Source organism: Arachis hypogaea, chromosome 17, assembly GCF_003086295.3.
Source record: "Arachis hypogaea cultivar Tifrunner chromosome 17, arahy.Tifrunner.gnm2.J5K5, whole genome shotgun sequence".
NCBI classification, from domain to species: Eukaryota; Viridiplantae; Streptophyta; class Magnoliopsida; order Fabales; family Fabaceae; genus Arachis; species Arachis hypogaea.
In genome coordinates, this window is record NC_092052.1 from 42,294,420 (window position 1) to 42,311,247 (window position 16,828).

Sequence of the window (16,828 nt, forward strand, 5' to 3'; positions counted from 1 at the left end):
GCTACATTCTGCTATTGATGTCTTACATCTACCAGAGATTTCCTCAGTGGTGTCCACCAGATAGAGGGATCTACCAGTATCCTATGGCTGCGAGGTAACAAATGTTTATTTCTGTATTTAGTTAAATTAATTTGTAACTTCTTACGACCTGTTATTTAACGAACTGTTTATATTCTCTTGGTTGGTGTCAGGTTGGTTGGATTGCAGCAACATAGCAGGGATCAGGATGAGACCAGGGTACTGCATTGGAGGGTTTCAATCGACCGGTTACGATTGGATGAGGTTAGTTCCACGTTTACCACCATAACATATTTGTTTTATTTCTTAACATTGAATTGTTTTTGGGTGGCTGACTATTATGTCTACGGTTTTTTCAATTTGCATGGAGAGTGTACGATGACCCTGTTGTACAGGCTCTGTGCCCTCCTTCGATCCTTGAGGAGGGGGAGTGGAGGGGACATGGTTGTCAGCTGTTCCCCTGGTATGTTTCAACATATTGCAGTTTCACCAGGTTGATCGGGTGAAACGACAGTTCAATAGAGAGCAGCAGGTGCCTGACACTCCGGTAAACCTTGACAGGTATAAATGATGTCTTATTTATCATTGCTTATCTGAGTTTAGATGTCAGTTGTTCCAATTATGATGTGTGTGTCACTATGTGACAGTAGATTATACACTTCCTCTTTTTCCTGATAGGTTCTTGACGTACACTGGCCGTGGTGAGGATGTCTGGTGGCCCGACCAACTTAAAGATTGGTACGATGGCTAGTTCCAGCAATTTGATCCTGGTCACAGGATCTCTGTACATCATACATTTGACACCAGGCCGACCCGAGAGTACTATGATTGGTGGCGTGGGGCTTTCCGTGTTAGGCATCTGTCAAGTTAAGAAGTTTTGGAGGATCCAAGACTCGTGGAGTTGCCCCTCGACATACAGCCCACTGCCAGCCAACTTAGGGACGAACTCTACCTTTCCTGGGGAGTACCTGATCAGCGTAGACGTGCGAGGGAGTAAAAGGAGGATACCCGACGACCTGCTAGGAGGGACAGAGGCACTAGGGAGCGTTGACCTGGCAAGCCGGTTTGGAGGGAGAAGGTCAGGCCTCGTCGGGTTAGGCTGGATGTAGGGTCTGACGAGGAGGCGGAGTTCGACCGCCAGGAGTATTACAGAGACGTCCCACAAGACAGAGAGGCTTCACCTCCGGGTTTGCCTCCTCCACCTCCTGTACCTCCCCTGGCACACGCACTGCATCCACCATCTGGTTTTGGAGGGCCGCATCATCGGGCAGTCTGGGACACATCACCGCCGGGTTGGCATGATGCAGGTCCATCCAGCATCCATCAGGAGAAGGAGATGGTTGACGAGATCTTCTTTGATGATGCCTTCTAGCTTCACACTGCCGATACAGCCTCGCTGAATCGGATCGCCGAGTCATTCCGGACCGGCAGGGAGCAGGGTATCAGACAGTACCAGCATTCATCCACTCCTGCGTAGACCACCTCATAGATGCCTCAAATATCACCGGCTTCTACCTCGTCGTACGGGGCGGGTCTTCGTCTGGGTAGTTAGTATGCGACCCCGCTGTCCTACGACTATGGTATGTTTTTATTGTCTTGTATTTGCTTCACTTGTTTATTATTTAGGGTAGTTGGTGTGAACTTCTGTATTGTAAAATGCTGTTGTTTATTATGACGTAAATTCATATGACATTATCCTCTTCTTTAAGTGAACTCTCTTTATCACGATGTTTTTGTAACTATTAATACCGTCCGCGAATAGTTTTTCTAGCTACAATTCTTTGAAAAATACAGAAATATCATGAAAGTATGAAAATAGTTTATACGAGCTTAAAACTAAAATACTACATTTACAATAAATTGAAATAGTTACAGTTTCATTGAACTAGTATAATCCAACGAGGAAATACACCAACAGGAGTAAAATACATCCATACAAAAAATACTGTCTATACTAGGCATCTCGCGTGGGTTGATTAGGACAACCCCTTCTAGTATGACCAACTTGCCTGTAGAGGCCACAACGCTTCTCATGTCGCTCGACTTCATCCTTATCATTCTGGAATCTAGTAGAAATGGGCATTCCAGTAGCCTTCCGACGCATGACTAGATTAGGACACAGTATCGTCCCATACCACTCCGACCACAGGGACTCGTCAGAGATCAGCGGAAACTCTATCTCATACACCTTGAAAATAGCTTCGTGTCTGTAAACTGGATGAACATACGGGGCCCACTCAATGCTGCTGGCGGCACACCCTACAAGTACATGGTGGCACGAATAGTGGAGAGACTGAAATAGGCCACAGTCACACGTACCCGCTAACAGCCGAACGCAGAACGAACCTTGCGACTAACCCTCGAATGGCTCTAACTCTTCCACAACAAACACAAAGGCCCGCCTGTCACAATGCGTGACACATATCTTCGGATGCCTTCTCTATTCTTCTCAATGGCTACCATGAGCCTCTGGGAGATGCGGTTTCCAGCCAGCATCTGTGACTGCGCCTCCCTGCCCTTCATCACGAACAACTTCTGAAGCCTTTCGTACGTGATGCGCACGATTGCTGAAATCAGCAAGTATCGTGTCCCCTTTAGAACTGTATTGATGCACTCTAACAGATTTGTCGTCATATGACCAAACTGCCGCCCACTGTCGCAATGTTGTAGCCAAATCTCCTTATTGAAACGACCAGCTCATTTTGTCATCACCGGGGAAATTCCCCTCAACGCATCCATGTACCATTCATACCCTGCCTTGCTAGAACTATAAGCAGCGTTTATGAGGTATCTCTTGCCCTTGGCAGACTTGAAATGAGCCATGAAATTTGCCGTCAAGTGTTTGATACAGTAAGCATGGAAGGCTCTAAGGGGATACCAACCACTATCATCGGAGCTGAGGGCGGCCTTGATGGCCTGCAATCTGTCGGAGATAACCAACAGGCCGTCTTGTAGGGTGACTGATAAACCCATATTTTATGATATATATTGTCCTCAATTCAAGAGATTTATTCAATCCTTCACCCACTTATTCATGAAAATTGCATGGTTTTACTTTTCCTTCCTTATTATGTGATTGATGAGCGGATAATTTATACGCTTTTTGGCATTGTTTTTAGTATATTTTTAGTAGGATCTAGTTACTTTTAGGGATGTTTTCATTAGTTTTTATGTTAAATTCACATTTCTGGACTTTACTATGAGTTTGTGTGTTTTTCTGTGATTTCAGGTATTTTCTGGCTGAAATTGAGGGACTTGAGCAGAAATCAGATTCAGAGGTTGAAGAAGGACTGTTGATGCTGTTGGATTCTGACCTCCCTGCACTCAAAGTGGATTTTCTAGAGCTACAGAACTCGAAATGGCGCGCTTCCAATTGCGTTGGAAAGTAGACATCCAGGGCTTTCCAGCAATGTATAATAGTCCATACTTTGCCCAAGAATAGATGACGTAAACTGGCGTTTAACGCCAGCTTTCTGCCCAAATCTGGCGTCCAGCGCCAGAAAAGGAGCTAAAACCAGAGTTGAACGCCCAAACTGGCACAAAAGCTGGCGTTCAACTCCAGGAAGGACCTCTACACGTGCAACACTCAAGCTCAGCCCAAGCACACACCTAGTGGGCCCCGGAAGTGGATTTATGCATCAATTACTTACTTCTCTAAACCATAGTAGCTAGTTTATTATAAATAGGACCTTTTACTATTGTATTAGGCATCTTTTGATCAGTTGTATGCTATCTTAGATCACGTTTGAGGGCTGGCCTCTCGACCATGCCTGGACTTTCACTTATGTATTTTTAACGGTAGAGTTTCTACACTCCATAGATTAAGGTGTGGAGCTCTGCTGTTCCTCAAAGATTAATGCAAGTACTACTGTTTTCTATTCAATTCATCTTGTTTCGCTTCTAAGATATTCATTCGTACTTCAATCTGAATGTGATGAACGTGACAATAATCATCATTCCCTATGAACGCGTGCCTGACAACCACTTCCGTTCTACCTTCGACTGAATGAGTATCTCTTAGATCTCTTAATCAGAATCTTCGTGGTGTAAGCTAGAATGATGGCGGCATTCAAGAGAATCCGGAAAGTCTAAACCTTGTCTGTGGTATTCTGAGTAGGATTCAATGAATGAATGACTGTGACGAGCTCCAAACTCGCGATTGCTGGGCGTTAGTGACAGACGCAAAAGGATAGTAAATCCTATTCCAGCATGATCGAGAACCGACAGATGAATAGCCGTGCCGTGACAGGGTGCGTTGACCATTTTCACTGAGAGGATAAGATGAAGCCATTGACAAGGGTGATGCCTCCAGACGATTAGCCGTGCCGTGACAGGGCATTTGGATCATTTTCCAGAGAGAAGACCGAAAGTAGCCATTGACAATGGTGATGTATCACATAAAGCCAGCCATGGAAAGGAGTAAGACTAATTGGATGAAGATAGCAGGAAAGCAGAGGTTCAGAGGAACGAAAGCATCTCCATTCGCTTATCTGAAATTCTCACCAATGATTTACATAAGTATTTCTATCCCTATTTTATTATATTATTTTCGAAAACTCCATAACCATTTGATATCCGCCTGACTGAGATTTACAAGGTGACCATAGCTTGCTTCATACCGACAATCTCCGTGGGATTCGACCCTTACTCACGTAAGGTATTACTTGGACGACCCAGTGCACTTGCTGGTTTGTTATGCGAAGTTGTGAAGATATGTATATACCATGGTTATGTGCATCCGTTTTTGGTGCCATTGCCAGGGAATCAATTTCGAACAACAATTCACAACCTGAGTAGCAATTTCGCATACCAAGTTTTTAGCGCCGTTGCCGGGGAATCAATTTCGAACAACAATTCACAACCTGAGTAGCAATTTCACATACCAAGTTTTTGGCGCCGTTGCCGGAGATTGTTCGAGTTTGGACAACTGACGGTTCATCCTGTTGCTCAGATTAGGTAATTTTCTTTTTGTTTTGCTTTCAAAAAATTTTCAAAAATATTTCAAAATTTTCTCACCTGTTTTCGAAAAAAAAATGTTTTCAAAAATATATTTTTCTTCAGAATTTTTAAGAATGAATTCTAGTGTTTCACGAAGCATGCGAAGCCTGGCTGGCTGTAAAGCCATGTCTAAATTTATTTGGACTGAGGCAGCAATTTGTTATCAAGAGCAAGCTAGTTGTTGTTAATCCACCTGCTGCTGTTCCTAATTTACATGCTAAAGCTTGGCTGGCCATTGGCCATGTCTAGTGTTTTGGACCGGAGCTTTCATTGAAAGCTTGGCTGGCTGGTGAGCCATGTCTAATTCCTGGACTGAAGCTTTAGACTAACATGGCAAGATTCCTGGAATTCATATTAAAAATTTTGGAATCCTTATTTTTCTTTTTCATAATAATTTTCGAAAAAAAATACAAAAAAAAAGTTAGAAAATCATAAAAATCAAAAATATTTTTGTGTTCTTGTTTGAGTCTTGAGTCATATCATAAGTTTGGTGTCACTTGCATATGCATCTTGCATTTTTCGAAAATTTCATGCATTCATAGTGTTCTTCATGATCTTCAAGTTGTTCTTGGTGAGTCTTCTTGTTTGATCTTGATGATTTTTTTTTTGTGTTGTATGTTGTTTTTCATATGCATTCTTGAATTCTTAGTGTCTAAGCATTAAATAATTCTAATTTTGGTGTCTTGTATGTTTTCCTTGCATTAAAAATTTTTCAAAAATATGTTCTTGATGTTCATCATGACATTCAAAGTGTTCTTGGTGTTCATCTTGACATTCATAGCATTCTTGCATGCATCACATGTTTTGATCTAAAATTCTCATGCATTGCATCATTTTTCTTGTTTTTCCCTCTCTTCATTAAAAATTCAAAAATAAAAAAAATATCTTTCCCTTTTTCTCTCTCATAAATTCGAAAATTAGATTTGACTTTTTCAAAAAATTTTAAAATCTAGTTGTTTTTATGAGTCAAATCAAATTTTCAATTTAAAAATCTCATCTTTTTCAAAAATCAAATCTTTTTCATTTTTCTTAGTTACTTTCGAAAATTACAAAAATATTTTTCAAAAATCTTTTCTTAATTTTATCTCATAATTTTCGAAAATAACATCATCAATTAATGTTTTGATTCAAACTTTGAGTTCTAGAATCATATCTTGTGATTTCTTGTGAATCAAGTCATTAATTGTGATTTTAAAAATCAAATCTTTTTCAAAACTAATTTCAATCATATCTTTTCAAAATATCTTCTTATCTTATCTTTTTCAAAAAAATTTGATTTCAAAATATCTTTTCTAACTTCCTAACTTCTTATCTTTTCAAAATTTGTTTCAACTAACTAACTAACTTTTTTGTTTGCTTCTTACCTTTTTCAAAACTACCTAACTAACTCTCTCTCTCTAATTTTCGAAAATATCTTCCCTCTTTTTCAAAAATTTCTTTTTAATTAACTAATTATTTTTATTTTTGATTTCAAAATTTTTCGAAAATTACTAACTTTTTTCAAAAACTATTTTCGAAAATCACTAACCCTTTTTCAAAAATTATTTTCGAAAATTCTCCCTCTCCCATCTTATTCTATTTATTTATTCATCTACTAACATCTCATCTCACATCTCTACCCTCCTCACAGTTGTGTTTCTTCCATTACATTACATTCTTTATCTCCCTCTTTTCTTCCACTCACAAAGGGATCCCTATACTGTGGTATAAAGGAACTCTATTATTATTATTTTTTCTGTGCCCTCTTCTTTGTCACATGAGCAGGAGCAAGGACAAGAATATTCTTGTTGAAGCAGATCCGGAACCTGAAAGGACTCTGAAGAGAAAATTAAGAGAAGCTAAATTACAACAATCCAGAGAGAACCTTTCAGAAATTTTTGAACAGGAAGAGGAGATGGCAGCCGAAAATAATAATAATGCAAGGAGGATGCTTGGTGACTTTACTGCACCTAATTCCAATTTACATGGAAGAAGCATCTCCATTCCTGCCATTGGAGCAAACAACTTTGAGCTGAAACCTCAATTAGTTTCTCTGATGCAGCAGAACTGCAAGTTTCATGGACTTCCATCTGAAGATCTTTTTCAGTTCTTAACTGAATTCTTGTAGATATGTGATACTGTTAAGACTAATGGAGTAGATCCTGAAGTCTACAGGCTCATGCTTTTCCCTTTTGCTGTAAGAGACAGAGCTAGAATCTGGTTGGACTCTCAACCCAGAGACAGCCTGAACTCTTGGAATAAGCTAGTCACGGCTTTCTTAGCCAAGTTCTTTCCTCCTCAAAAGCTGAGCAAACTTAGAGTGGATGTACAGACCTTCAAACAGAAAGAAGGTTAACCCCTCTATGAAGCTTGGGAAAGATACAAACAGTTGACCAAAAAGTATCCTTCTGACATGCTTTCAGAATAGACCATCCTGGATATATTCTATGATGGTCTGTCTGAGTTATCTAAGATGTCATTGGATACCTCTGCAGGTGGATCCATTCACCTAAAGAAAACGCCTGCAGAAGCTCAAGAACTCATTGACATGGTTGCTAATAACCAGTTCATGTACACTTCTGAAAGGAATCCTGTAAATAATGGAACGCCTATGAAGAAGAGAGTTCTTGAAATTGATACTCTGAATGCCATATTGGCTCAGAATAAAATATTCACTCAGCAAGTCAATATGATTTCTCAGAGTCTGAATGGAGTGCAAGCTGCATCCAACAGTACTCAAGAGGCTTCTTATGAAGAAGAAGCTTATGATCCTGAAAACCCTGCAATAGCAGAGGTGAATTACATGGGTGAACCTTATGGAAACACCTATAACTCATCATGGAGAAATCATCCAAATTTCTCATGGAAGGATCAAAAGCCTCAACAAGGCTTTAATAATGGTGGAAGAAACAGGTTTAACAATAATAAACCTTTTCCATCATCCACTCAGCAACAGACAGAGAATTCTGAGCAGAATCCATCTCGCTTAGCAAACTTAGTCTCTGATCTATCCAAGGCCACTGTAAGTTTTATGAATGAAACAAGGTCTTCCATTAGAAATTTGGAAGCACAAGTGGGCCAGCTGAGTAAAAGGATCACTGAAATCCCTCCTAGTACTCTCCCAAGCAATACAGAAGAGAATCCAAAAGGAGAGTGCAAGGCCATTGAAATAAGCACCATGGCCGAACCTGTAAGGGAAGGAGAGGACGTGAATCCCAAGGAGGAAGACCTCCTGGGACGTCCAATGGTCCATAAGGAGCTTCCCTCTGAGGAACCAAAGGACTCTGAGGCTCATCTAGAGACCATAGAGATCCCATTAAACCTCCTTATGCCATTCATGAGCTCTGATGAGTATTCCTCTTCTGAAGAGAATGAGGATGTTACTGAAAAGCAAACAGCCAAGTTTCTTGGTGCAATCATGAAGATGAATGCCAAATTATTTGGCATTAATACTTGGGAAGTTGAACCTCCCTTGTTCATCAATGAACTAAGTGATCTGGATCAACTGACATTGCCTCAAAAGAGACAGGATCCTGGAAAGTTCATAATACCTTGTACTATAGGCACCATGATCTTTAAGGCTCTGTGTGACCTTAGTTCAGGGATAAACCTCATGCCCCTCTCTGTAATAGAGAAACTGTGAATCTATGGGGTGCAAGCTGCTAAAATCTCATTAGAGATGGCAGACAATTCAAGAAAACAGGCTTATGGACAAGTAGAGGACGTGTTAGTAAAGGTTGAAGGCCTTTACATCCCTGCTGATTTCATAGTTCTGGATACTGGAAAGGAAGAGGATGAATCCATCATCCTAGGAAGACCTTTCCTGGCCACAGCAAGAGCTGTGATTGATGTGGACAAAGGAGAATTGATCCTTCAAGTAAATGAGGACAACCTTGTGTTTACAACTCAAGGATCTCTCTCTGTATCCATGGAGAGAAAGCAGAAAAAGCTTCTCTCAAAGCAGAGTCAACCCAAGCCCCCACAGTCAAACTCTAAGTTTGGTGTTGGGAGGCCACAACCAAACTCTAAGTTTGGTGTTGAACTCCCATATCCAAACTCTAAGTTTGGTGTTGGAGAGTTTCAACAATGCTCTGAACATCTGTGAGGCTCCATGAGAGCCCACTGTCAAGCTATTGACATTAAAGAAGCGCTTGTTGGGAGGCAACTCAATGTTTATTTATCTAATTTTGTTTTTGTTTTTCATGTTTTATTAGGTTCATGATCATGTGGAGTCACAAAATAAATATAAAAATTGAAAACGGAATCAAAAACAGCAGAAGAAAAATCACACCCTGGAGGAAGCATCTGCCTGGCGTTCAACGCCAGAACAGAGCATGGTTCTGGCACTGAACGCCCAAAATGGGCAGCATCCTGGCGCTGAACGCCCAGAACAAGCATGGTTCTGGCGTTCAACGCCAGAAATGGCTAGTAAATGGGCGTTGAACGCCCAAAATGGGCACCAACCTGGCGCTGAACGCCCAGAGTTGTGTGCAAGGGCATTTTACATGCCTAATGTGGTGCAAGGTTGTAAATTCTTGAACACCTCAGGATCTGTGGACCCCACAGGATCATCTCAGGATCTGTGGACCCCACAGGATCCCCACCTACCTCCACTCACTTCTTCTCACCCCTCTTTCACACAATCCCATTAACACTCTTCCCCAAAACCCTTCACCAATCACCTCAATCTCTCTTCCCCATCACCTCTTCACCACTCACATCCATCCACTCTTCCCCATTAACCTACCTCATAAACCCCACCTACCTTCAAAATTCAAAACCAATTTCCCACCCAAACCCACCCATATGGCCGAAACCTTTCCCCCCCCCTCCCTTCCCTATATAAAGCCCTCCATTCTTCTTCAAATTCACACACCACAACCCCTCTATACCCTTCTTGGCCGAACCACATCACCTTCTCCCTCTCTTCCATTTCTTCCTCTTCTTCATTTATTCTTTCTTCTCTTGCTCGAGGGCGAGCAAAATTCTAAGTTTGGTGTGGTAAAAGCATAAGCTTTTTGTTTTTCCATTACCATTGATGGCACCTAAGACCGGAGAATCCTCTAGAAAGGGGAAAGGGAAGATAAAAGCTTCCACATCCGAGTCATGGGAGATGGAAAGGTTCATCTCCAAAGCCCATCAAGACCACTTCTATGATGTTGTGGCCAAGAAGAAGGTGATCCCTGAGGTCCCTTTCAAACTCAAAAGAAATGAGTATCCAGAGATCCGACATGAAATTCAAAGAAGAGGTTGGGAAGTTCTAACAAATCCCATCCAACAAGTCGGCATCCTAATGGTTCAAGAGTTCTATGCTAATGCATGGATCACCAAGAACCATGATCAAAGTAAGAACCCGGATCCAAAGAACTATGTTACAATGGTTCGGGGGAAATACTTGGATTTTAGTCTGGAAAATGTGAGGTTGGCGTTCAACTTGCCAAACATGGAAGAGAACGCACACCCCTACACAAGGAGAGTCAACTTTGATCAAAGGTTGGACCAAATCCTTATAGACATATGTGTAGAAGGAGCTCAATGGAAGATTGACTCCAAAGGCAAGCCGGTTCAACTAAGAAGATTGGACCTCAAGCCTGTAGCTAGAGGATGGTTGGAGTTCATTCAATGCTCAATCATTCCCACTAGCAACCAGTCTGAAGTTACTATAGACCGGGCCATCATGATCCATAGCATCATGATTGGAGAAGAGGTGGAAGTTCATGAGATTATACCTCAAGAACTCTACAAGGTGGCTGACAAGTCCTCCACTATGGCAAGGTTAGCCTTTCCTCACCTCATTTGCCACCTATGCAATTCGGCTGGGATTGACATAGAGGGAGATATCCTCATCAAAGAGGACAAGCCCATCACTAAAAAAAAGATGGAGCAAGCAAGAGAGCCAATTCATGGAACTCAAGAGGCGTATGAAGCTCATCACCATGAGATCCCGGAGATGCCTCAAATGTACTTTCCTCTATAAAACTATTGGGAGCAAATCAACACCTCCCTAGGAGAATTGAGTTCCAATATGGGACAACTAAGGGTGGAACATCAAGAGCACTCCATCAAGCTTCATGAAATAAGAGAAGATCCAAAAGCAATGAGGGAGGAGCAACAAAGACAAGGAAGAGACATAGAAGAGCTCAAGGACATCATTGGTTCCTCAAGAAGGAAACGCCACCATCACTAAGGTGGATTCATTCCTTGTTCTTATTTCTTCTATTTTTCGTTTTCTATGTTGTGTGCTTATCTATGTTTGTGTCTTCATTACATGATCATTAGTAAGTAGTAACTATGTCTTAAAGTTATGAATGTCCTATGAATCCATCACCTCTCTTAAATGAAAAATGTTTTAATTCAAAAGAACAAGAAGTACATGAGTTTTGAATTTATCCTTGAACTTAGTTTAATTATATTGATGTGGTGACAATGCTTCTTGTTTTCTGAATGAATGCTTGAACAGTGCATATGTCTTTTGAAGTTGTTGTTTAAGAATGTTAAATATGTTGGCTCTTGAAAGAATGATGACTAGGAGACATGTTATTTGATAATCTGAAAAATCATAAAAATGATTCTTGAAGCAAGAAAAAGCAGCAAAGAACAAAGCTTGCAGAGAAAAAAAAAATATAGCGAAAAAAAATAGAAAGAAAAAGCAAGCAGAAAAAGCCAATAACCCTTAAAACCAAAAGGCAAGGGCAAATAAAAAGGATCCCAAGGCTTTGAGCATCAGTGGATAGGAGGGCCTAAAGGAATAAAATCCTGGTCTAAGCGGCTAAACCAAGCTGTCCCTAACCATGTGCTTGTGGCATGTAGGTGTCAAGTGAAAACTTGAGACTGAGCGGTTAAAGTCAAGGTCCAAAGCAAAAAAAAAAAAAAGAGTGTGCTTAAGAACCCTGGACACCTCTAATTGGAGACTTTAGCAAAGCTGAGTCACAATCTGAAAAGGTTCACCCAATTATGTGTCTGTGGCATTTATGTATCCGGTGGTAATACTGGAAAACAAAGTGCTTAGGGCCACGGCCAAGACTCATAAAGAAGCTGTGTTCAAGAATCATCATACTGAACTAGGAAAATCAATAACACTATCTGAACTCTGAGTTCCTATAGATGCCAATCATTCTGAACCTCAATGGATAAAGTGAGATGCCAAAACTATTCAAGAGGCAAAAAGCTATAAGTCCTGCTCATTTGATTGAAGCTCTATTTCATTGATAGTTTGGAATTTATAGTATATTCTCTTCTTTTTATCCTATTTGATTTTCAGTTGCTTGGGGACAAGCAACAATTTAAGTTTGGTGTTGTGATGAGCGGATAATTTATACGCTTTTTGGCATTGTTTTTAGTATGTTTTTAGTAGGATCTAGTTACTTTTAGGGATGTTTTCATTAGTTTTTATGTTAAATTCACATTTCTGGACTTTACTATGAGTTTGTGTGTTTTTCTGTGATTTCAGGTATTTTCTGGCTGAAATTGAGGGACTTGAGCAGAAATCAGATTCAGAGGTTGAAGAAGGACTGTTGATGCTGTTGGATTCTGACCTCCCTACACTCAAAGTGAATTTTCTGGAGCTACAGAACTCAAAATGGCACGCTTCCAATTGCGTTGGAAAGTAGACATCCAGCGCTTTCCATAAATGTATAATAGTTCATACTTTGCCCAAGAATAGACGACGTAAACTGGCGTTCAACGCCAGCTTTCTGTCCAAATCTGGCGTCCAGCGCCAGAAAAGGAGCCAAAACCAGAGTTGAACGCCCAAACTGGCACAAAAGCTGGCGTTCAACTCCAGGAAGGACCTCTACACGTGCAACACTCAAGCTCAGCCCAAGAACACACCTAGTGGGCCCCGGAAGTGGATTTATGCATCAATTACTTACTTCTGTAAATCCTAGTAGCTAGTTTATTATAAATAGGACCTTTTACTATTGTATTAGGCATCTTTTGATCAGTTGTATGCTATCTTAGATCACGTTTGAGGGCTGGCCTCTCGGCCATGCCTGGACTTTCACTTATGTATTTTTAACGGTAGAGTTTCTACACTCCATAGATTAAGGTGTGGAGCTCTGTTGTTCCTCAAAGATTAATGCAAAGTACTACTGTTTTCTATTCAATTCATCTTGTTTCGCTTCTAAGATATTCATTTGTACTTCAATCTGAATGTGATGAACGTGACAATCATCATCATTCCCTATGAACGCGTGCCTGACAACCACTTCTGTTCTACCTTCGACTGAATGAGTATCTCTTAGATCTCTTAATCAGAATCTTCGTGGTGTAAGCTAGAATGATGGCGGCATTCAAGAGAATCCGGAAAGTCTAAACCTTGTCTGTGGTATTCCGAGTAGGATTCAATGAATGAATGACTGTGAAGAGCTCCAAACTCGCGATTGCTGGGCGTTAGTGACAGACGCAAAAGGATAGTAAATCCTATTCCAGCATGATCGAGAACCGACAGATGAATAGCCGTGCCGTGATAGGGTGCGTTGACCATTTTCACTGAGAGGATAAGATGAAGCCATTGACAAGGGTGATGCCTCCAGACGATTAGTCGTGCCGTGACAGGGCATTTGGATCATTTTCCCGAGAGAAGACCGAAAGTAGCCATTGACAATGGTGATGTATCACATAAAGCCAGCCATGGAAAGGAGTAAGAATGATTGGATGAAGATAGCAGGAAAGCAGAGGTTCAGAGGAACGAAAGCATCTCCATTCGCTTATCTGAAATTCTCACCAATGATTTACATAAGTATTTCTATCCCTATTTTATTATATTATTTTTGAAAACTCCATAACCATTTGATATCCGCCTGACTGAGATTTACAAGGTGACCATAGCTTGCTACATACCGACAATCTCCGTGGGATTCGACCCTTACTCACGTAAGGTATTACTTGGACGACCCAGTGCACTTGCTGGTTAGTTATGCGAAGTTGTGAAGATATGTTTAGACCATGGTTATGTGCATCCGTTTTTGGTGCCATTGCCAGGGAATCAATTTCGAACAACAATTCACAACCTGAGTAGCAATTTCGCATACCAGTGATATATGTGAAATACATGTTTCATATGCATTAAAATTATTTATTTTAACTTCCCTTTATTACCATTAGATGCCGTGATTTGTGTGTTAAGTAGTTTCAGGTATTCTAAAGCAGGAATGACTTAAAGGATGGAAAGGAAACATACAAAAATGGAAGGAAAGCACAAAATAGAGTTTTTGAAGAAACTGGCAGCGACGCGAACGCATGGACGATGTGGCCACATGCCCAGTGCGAAAAGACAGCGACGTGAACGCGTGACTGATGCGGACACACGCCATGAGCAGAACACAGATGACGCGGACGCATGACCGAAGCGAACGCGTGATAAGGAAAACTTCAGATGATGCAACCGTGTGACCCACGCAGACGCGTGACAGACGCCACACACCAGAAATTACAGAAAACGCTCCCAGCGATTTCTGAAACCCTTTTTGGCCAAGATCCAAGTCCAGAAGGCACAGATTAGAGGTTATGAAGTGGGGGGAATGCATCCATATGGCAGAGAGCTCCAATTATTCACTTTTGATAGTTTTAGATGTAGTTTTTAGAGGGAGAGGTTCTCTCCTCTCTCTTAGGGTTTAGGATTAGGATTTCCTATTATTTCAATTTAGTATTCCTACTCCTTATCAGGTTCAATATTCCTTTATTTTATATTTCCCTTTTGCTTTAAGATATTTTAATGCTTTCCTTTAATTACTTTTGTTGCCAAATTGGCTTATGAACCGTTCATGTTTAGATTTGATTTTCTATTTAATATGATTTGAGATATATCAGAATTATGATTGTTTTCCTTTATTTACATTAATAATTTACATTTTCTTCCTTTTGGCTTGGTTGATTAATTGGTAACTCTTGAGTTGTCAAATTTATCGTGATTGATAATTGTTATTTTTACCAATTGAATTAAACTCCAATAACTCTAGTCTTTTCTTGGGAATTGACTAGGACTTGAGGATCAAACTAATTGGTCCACTTGACCTTCCTTTGCTTTAGTAAAGGCTAACTAAGTGGGAGTAAAATTCAATTCTCATCACCATTGATAAGGATAACTAGGATAGGACTTCCAAAATTCTCATACCTTGCCAAGAGTTTATTTTACAGTTATTTATTTATTTTATCTGTCATTTAAATTACTTGTTCCTTACTTTCAAAACCCCAATTTACAAAACTCATAACCAATAATAAGAACAAACTTCCCAGCAGTTCCTTGAGAAGACGACCCGAGGTTTAAATATTTCGGTTATCAATTTATTTAGGGGTTTGTTACTTGTGACAACCAAAACGTTTGTACGAAAGGATTTTTCGTTGGTTTAGAAACTATACTTACAATGTGATTACTTTTATTCTTTACCGATAGAAAATTCCGATTGTCAGTGACATGGCGTCTCAGATTAGTAAGGAAAAACGACCATGACTCCGTGCTCTCAAAGTCGGCAATGGCAAAAGCAATTGGCAGGATGTTGCTATTGCCATCTTGTGCCACCGCAATAAGCAACACTCCACCGTATCTCCCATACAGATGTGTGCCGTTGATGAAAACAAATGGCTTGCAATGCTTGAACGCCTCGACACATGAGGGAAAAATCCAAAATACTTTGTCGAACATGCTACAGTCGCGGACCAGAAGGTGTCCATCGTAGTACAGTCTGACCCGTAGGTCGCAAATGGTTTCAGGAAAATAGCTCTGCAGTGCCTGAAGTAGCTTCGACACCTTGTTGTATGACTCTTTCCAATCCCCGTAGATCTGTGCAATTACCTTCTGCTTCGCCATCCACACCTTTCTATGGGAGGATTTGAAGTGATAGCTCGCCCGGACCGTACCTTGCAACACCAGAATGCTGACGGAGGGGTTGGACTATATCAACGGCAATATAACCCTACAGATGAGATTGCTGTCTAACTGACGATGGTCTTGAGACATGGTGGGTGCTAAATAACTGTGCGTTCCACTAACCCTCCGAACCTCCCTAACACAACAACACGGTATTAGTTCAGCCATATCTCTAACCTACTTAATGTATTCACAGAAGTACTTAAAAGCACAATTAAAGTTGAACTTATCAGTATCCGAGGTTCTGTCGAAGGGCCACACGGAGGTTCCATTGACACCCATTCGCAGCTTAACGGTACTGCACATGGTACTTTAATCGGTCCGATTTGATCACCCGGTACTTAGCACTCGTGCGAATATTGTAGTTCTTCACACCCTATAGCACTGCATCTCGGCATTTGAACCTGTGGCCGACCCGAAACTCTACTCCACCGTCTAGGTTGTAATCCTCTTCTCCCACTTCAGAAAACGGAGTCCTCTCATGCATGGCGTCCAGATCTAGACTATGATAGTGACTTGGCACTGCTGATAGTGCCGAAATTGGGTGAGTGGAGGCAAGACATGGCGCGCCACAGTCTGGGTGGGCATCTCAGGTACAAACTCCTCCTCATCTCCCCCTTCAGAAGAATCACTGTCGGCACTATCCATCACGTATTCTTCGTCTGACTCCTTGTTGCCCATCTCTGCCTCGTCAACCGGAATGGCGAGATGGATCGGTGGTGGTGCAAGAGGTCGGTCGTCTTGGACATAGGTCGAGTGTACAGAACCACCACGACCAATATCTCCAACCTTGGTGAAAATCTCCATCACCTGTTCTACCATGATCCTCCCATGGATGTCGAACATGAGTCGAACATGCTCGTCCCCTAGAAGTCGAAAGAGTCAAAATCAGAAAACTCCATTACCCATGAGTGCTAGCAACCTATACCCCACCCTTCCGACCTCCCTCGCTTCTGTACCACCGAG

The 16,828-nt window shown here is 41.2% G+C and overlaps 1 protein-coding gene across 1 annotated transcript; it reads right to left on the reverse strand.

The window, feature by feature from the left end:
• Positions 1 to 1,972: 1,972 nt before the first annotated feature.
• LOC112763207 (uncharacterized) lies at positions 1,973 to 15,802 on the reverse strand. Its single transcript, XM_025808937.1, has 4 exons — positions 15,383 to 15,802; positions 2,762 to 2,934; positions 2,394 to 2,671; positions 1,973 to 2,277 (listed from the first exon to the last, which is right to left on the reverse strand). Exons 1-4 carry the CDS (start codon positions 15,800 to 15,802, stop codon positions 1,973 to 1,975), a joined length of 1,176 nt encoding a protein of 391 aa, XP_025664722.1.
• Positions 15,803 to 16,828: the final 1,026 nt, after the last annotated feature.

Bases quoted from the DNA above. Each gene is read 5' to 3' on its own strand.
- LOC112763207 (XM_025808937.1), bottom strand. From the start codon at position 15,802: ATGGCGAAGCAGAAGGTAATTGCACAGATCTACGGGGATTGGAAAGAG. The intron at 2,672-2,761 runs GTACATGGATGC...ACATTGCGACAG, and splicing joins AGCAAGGCAGGGTATGAATG to TGGGCGGCAGTTTGGTCATA. The intron at 2,278-2,393 runs GTTAGAGCCATT...ATGTACTTGTAG, and splicing joins TTTGTGTTTGTTGTGGAAGA to GGTGTGCCGCCAGCAGCATT.